This window comes from Telopea speciosissima, chromosome 8, assembly GCF_018873765.1.
Source record: "Telopea speciosissima isolate NSW1024214 ecotype Mountain lineage chromosome 8, Tspe_v1, whole genome shotgun sequence".
NCBI classification, from domain to species: Eukaryota; Viridiplantae; Streptophyta; class Magnoliopsida; order Proteales; family Proteaceae; genus Telopea; species Telopea speciosissima.
In genome coordinates, this window is record NC_057923.1 from 19,211,783 (window position 1) to 19,217,782 (window position 6,000).

At 41.4% G+C, this 6,000-nt stretch overlaps 1 protein-coding gene across 1 annotated transcript; it reads right to left on the reverse strand.

The window, feature by feature from the left end:
- Positions 1 to 2,193: 2,193 nt before the first annotated feature.
- LOC122672115 lies at positions 2,194 to 4,721 on the reverse strand. Its single transcript, XM_043869613.1, has 4 exons — positions 3,932 to 4,721; positions 2,969 to 3,836; positions 2,608 to 2,812; positions 2,194 to 2,463 (listed from the first exon to the last, which is right to left on the reverse strand). The coding sequence occupies exons 1-4, from the start codon at positions 4,719 to 4,721 to the stop codon at positions 2,194 to 2,196; spliced, it is 2,133 nt and encodes a 710-aa protein (XP_043725548.1).
- Positions 4,722 to 6,000: the final 1,279 nt, after the last annotated feature.

Below are 6,000 nucleotides of genomic sequence, written 5' to 3' on the forward strand. Positions count from 1 at the left end.
GAAAACTGATATCATCAACCAAGTTTTTCTTCCTTATGAAGCTGAACAGATTTTATAAATACATCTATCATTGCAAGTTAGAGAAGATAGACTTATTTGGGTTCTCAACACACATAGCTTATTTACTATAAAATCAGGGTATCATCTTCTAAAAGGCAAATGCTCATGAGGAGCTTCTACTAGCAATAACCAAAAGCCAATGGAGTTTTGAAGAAAACTTTGGAAGATAAATGACCCTCCAAAGCTAAGTTTGTTGTCGTTGTCACGATGCTATTGCAAATAGAAGCAACCTCCGGCGCAGCAAATGCAATGTTGAAGCCAACTTTCCAAGATATCCACAAGAAGAGGAGACAACAATGCATGTTGTTCTGCAATGCCAATTCACAAGATCAGTATGGTTTGTTTGTCCTCTTTCTTTGTGTTCTAATGCCGTCAAGCATAGTTTATCACCTGGCTTGAGAGTTGATTCCTTAATTCTACGAAAGATCTTTGGCAAGGTTGATTCTACTATGTTGTAAGAGATGGGAATCTGGTTTATCAGGGCCGAGAACTCCAATGAACTATTATTGATTATAAGAACTTGTACAATCTGAATTCAACGATCAGACACCTCCTCTATAGTACAGAAGAAAGACTATGTTACAAAATTTGCTTAACTTCCACCAATCCCAAACCCTTCCTCTTTTAAAGAGTTCTAAAACACGAGAGAATTCTAAAGAACTCAACTTCTCAAACAACTTAACTACTTTCTGTTTCTAACTCCAACTGTTGCCAGCTCATTTTAGTTAGTTACATAATCAACTAACTTGGCGTGCCTTGACGTTAGTCGACGACTTCTTCTAGTTGGACCTACACTTTCCATGGCGCCATCTCCAGCTTCAATTGTCTCAGATCGGGACATAACAATACCTTCCCCTATATCAAGAACCTTGTCCTCAAGGTTCAGCTTTGGATAGTCGTGTTGCAAAAGCACCAAGTCCTCCCACGATGTGTCTTCAAGTGCTAGCCCCTCCCACTGAATGAGAACCTGATGTAGTTGAATACCATTGTGTTGGATGACCCTGCGATCTAAGACAGCCAATGGTCGCACAATAGGATTAGCCCCTTCGGACATTGTAGGTAACGGAACTGGTGGAACCATTGGGTCTCCTTCGTAAGCTTTCAACAAGGAGACATGGAAAACCGGATGGATCTTGGCCGCCACAAGTAACAACAGCCGATATGCTACTTTCCCAATCTTCTTCTGTACTATGAAAGGCCCATAGTATGTCCTAGCAAATTTATGAGAAGAACGTTAAGCTAAGGAATTCTGTCTGTAGGGCTGCAACTTCACTGACACCCAATCCCCCTCTACAAAGATAACATCCTTCCTATGTTTATTGGCCTGAGTAGACATCACTTGCTGAGCATGCAACAAATTATTCTTCAATCGCTGCAGAACCAGCTCCCTATCATACAACTGTTGATCAACAGCCTCCACCTTGGACATTCCGGGATCATACCGCACCAACAGGGGAGGTGTCCTCTTATAAACTACTTCAAATGGAGTCATATGGGAAGAGGTGTGGAAAGAGGTATTAAACCAAAATTCAGCCCAAAGCAACATGTGAGTTCACCTAGAAGGTTGATCAGCGACAAAGGAACGCAAGTACATCTCCAAACATTTGTTGACAACCTTAGTTTAGTATCTGTTTGAGGGTGATAAGAACTGTTCATTCACAATGTAGTGCCTTGCAATCGAAATAGCTCTCTCCAAAAAATACTCAAGAATACAGGATCCCTATCACTCATAATGGATCTTGGAATACCATGTAGTTCACAAATTTCTAATGCAAATACCAATGCCACATTTACCGCAGTAATAGGGGCAAAGAGAGCATAAAAGTGAGAGTACTTACTCAGCCAATCTACCACCACAAAAATAACAAATTTACCTTGAGATAAAGGTAAATTGGTGATAAAATTCATTGCCACATCCTCCCAAATACCCTCAGAAATAGGCAAAGGCTGCAAAGACCCCCAGGAGCTGTAGTTTGATGCTTCATTTGTTGACAAACTACACAACTTCCCACGAAAGCCTTGACATCTTTTCGTAATCCAGGCCAGTGAAATAATATGGCCATCCTAGCCACAGTGCGGGTGATCCTTGAATGACCCCCCAATCAAAGAGGAGTGAAACTCTGCCAATAATTTTTACTGAATAGTATAATCATTAGGGACCACCAACTTGCCTTGAATTAATAACAAACCATTCCTAGTAGAATAATCCACCACCACAGCGTTGCCTTCCACCACTTGTTGCCATAGCAACCTTGTAGAAGCGTGAGAAGGATGAATCACCTTCAATTGATCCAACACATGAAAGAAAGGTGCAGAAAAACTCATGAAAGATATTGATTCAACCTCAGGCTGTCTGGACAAAGCATCAGCTACCAGGTTTTCCCTCCCCGGCTTGTACACAATCTGATATTTGAACCCCAACAACTTGGTAACCCATTCCTGTTGCTCACGAGTCTACACCACCTAAACCATCAAGTGTTCGAGGCTTTTGTGATCAGTCCGAATCACAAACGGATGTCCAAGTAAGTATTGTCTCCATTTCATTACGGATTCAGTGATGGCATACATTTCCCTGGCATAAGTAGCAGCCTTTTGCATCTGCGAAGTCAACTTCTTGCTAGAGAAGGCAATAGGGTGATAACCAGAACGCAAATCCAACTTAGAAAAATAGGTGGCTCCATGTAACTCATCTAACAGCTCATCAATAGTGGGTATAGGAAATCTGTCGGGTATTGTGATGGAGTTTAAAGCTCTGTAATCAGTACAAAATCAACAACTTTCATCTTTTTTCCTCACTAAAACCACAGGTGATGAGAAGGGGCTAACACTCAGTCTGATTATCCCCTTATCGAGCATTTCTTAAACCAATTTTTCAGTTTCAGTTTTCTGAAAATGAGGGTACCTATACGGTCTAACATTAACAAGCCTTGACCCTGGCACCAAGTGTATGGAGTGATCATGCAACCGATTAGGAGGTAAAGTTGTGGGCTCAGCAAACACATCCTCAAACTGCCGTAACACTTCTTCTATCTCAGTATTGACAGTGTTGGGATTCTCGGTGAGCATCCAATCCTCAACTTGTTGCAATTGACACCACCAATCTATAGCTTCTGCCTGCACCAATCTTCTTAAACAATTAAACTGCGCAGGTGCCTTTTCCAACATCACTTCGCCTTGCAAGTGAACTTGTTGGTTCCCCCATTGGAACTCCATAGTCAAATTCCTGTAATCACTAACAATTGGCCCTAATGTTTCTAGCCAATCCACCCCCAATACTACCTCAGCCCCTTTAATGGGTAAAACATATAAATCCAACTCAAACTTATGGTGTTGCAATTTGAGCAGGACCTTTTTGCAAACACCTGAACACATTAGCAAATCCCCATTTCCTAACATCACAGGAAATGGCTCAATATAGTATACCGCCACTTTCAAGTACCTAGCTACTCTTTCTTGAATGAAATTAGTGGTGCTACCTCCATCAATTAACACCATGACCTCCTTTCCAACCACCCTGCCCTTGACCCAAAGTGTCTTGGCCGATACAGCTCCCTCCAAAGCATTATACGAAATCTTTGGGGTACTTCTACTACACTCTCCAGCCGTAGGCACAACCTCAGACCGTTGTTCGTCCCTCTCACTTGCATCACTATCCTCCTCCCCATCATCATTAGATGTTAACATCAAGAGCTGTTTCACCTTGCATCTATGCCCAGGTGAAAATTTCTCTTCACAATTATAGCACAGCCCTTTATCCCTCTTAGCTTGTAGTTCAGCTGGAGTTAGCTTTTAATAGGAAGTTTGGTTACTGTAATTGAGGCAACGGATGGTGCAGCTGCACCACCTGGTGAAGGGTTGGTGATAAAATTACCTCCACCCTTCCAATTTCCCCCTCCTTTCCTAGTTAACTTTCGTAACTCAAGCACCTTAGCCTCATGAACTTTTGCTAAGGCTATAGCTTGCTGCAATGATTGTGGTCTAGCCACCACAACCTCAGTTCTGATTTTAGTCTTCAAGCCCGAGATAAACACACTCACAAAAAAACATTCTGGTAGTCCATCAATTTGGGCATACAAGGCTTCAAACCGACCCTGATACTCAGAGACACTTGTAGTCTGTGTCAACTTAGCAATTGCAGCCAAGGGATCGTCAAATTCAGAGGGACCAAATTGAATCATAAGTTCTTGAGAAAAAACTTCCCAAGAATCACACGATTTGTTTCTCAACAACCAATGGAACCAATGCAAAGCTGAACCATCTAAATGAAAAGAAGCAAGTTCTACTTTGCGATCATCAGGAACACTATTTAAACACATGTAACTTTCAGCCTTAAATTTCCAATCCACCGGATTAGCACCATCAAATCTTGGAAAAGTGATCTTCAATTGCTTCTCCCAAGCTTGGACGACCTGTCGATTCCCTCCCAGGCCTCCATTGTTGAATTCCCTCTTGTGCCGCCCTGGATTTCTTGTTCCTTGCTCCAATTGAGCATCCATCGCCGTAAGCTTCAGCGTCAGATCTTGAAAAGCAAGTTGCTGATGAGTGGCCAATTCCTCTAATCTTCGTTGCTGATCTGCTATCCTCTGATCTTGAGACAAATGCAGATCTGTGAGTTTCAAAATGGCCTCCTCCAATTTGGCAAAGCGAGTACCCTCAGCCATGAGAAAATGAAAGCACCAAATGCAAGAAATGAGAATCTGGTCCCCAAATGTAAGAGATGAGAATCTGGTTTATCAAGGCCGATAACTCCAATGAACTATTATTGATTACAAGAACTTGTACAATCTGATTTTGAAAATTAGACACCTCCTCTGTATTACAAAATAAAGACTGTTTCAGAATTTGCTTAACTTCCACCAATCCCAAACCCTCCCTCTTTTAAAGAGTTATAAAACATGAGTGAGTTCAACTTCTCAAACAACTTAACCACTTTCTGTTTCTAACTCCAGCTGCTGCCAGCTCACTTTAATTAGTTACATAATCAACTAACTTGACGGGCCTTGACGTTAGTCGACGACTTCTTCTAGTTGTAATACCCGCATTTTCCATGGTGCCATCTCCAGCTTCAATTGTCTCAAATTGGGACATAACATATGCCCTTTAGCAGCTGAGCGCTCTGGAAATCCAGAAATGCCTTTATTTTCGAAGACACCAAAGAAAATCCCCAACATGTAGTGGAGCGTTCTTTAAGATTGATGAGAAGCACAATCGCAGCTGTCTTCAAAGATGACTTGGATATTCTTATTGCCGAATCTCTCCTAGAAATTCATAAAAAAAATCACATCGTTGGAGGCAAAGGCAACAAGAGAAGGAATGTTTCTTGCCCTCAAAGTTGGGATTTGTCATCTAGAGATTGAATTTAGGTGAATTATTAAGGAAATTAATGAAGGAACCCCAACAGTTGAAACCATTCCTCTTGTTTCTTTTAGGCATGTTTGTGAAACAGCGAAGTTAGGGTTAAGGAACTCTTTCACGTCATATTTTTCTTCCTCCTAGACGCTTGACACTCCCTTTATCTTCTCTATTTAATGAAAAATGGTCAACCACCATCTTCAGAATTTAAGATTAATGGACATGATGTTTGAGTAAGCAAATATGGAAAAACAGGTGTGAGGATGAAAGGAAGTCTCTCAACGAACCATAGGGAGGGGGGGGGAGGTGGGGGGGACAGTAAGACTGCTAACAAAGCTACCATTCTATGCTTCATTATATACACGCCGAGCATGATAATATGAATCACCAGTTTAACATTCTACTGCTCATTATATCTAACACAAAGCTCATAAGTTTTCACAAAAATGAAGTGATGCATCAGGCAAAGCAAATTGGTGCATTCAATCACCACATTCTTCCTTACCATTAAAAAACAATCACCACATTCTTCCTCTCATCAGAAAGAGGGGGAGGGTAGGGGAAGATTACTACATTCTTCCAGTGTTG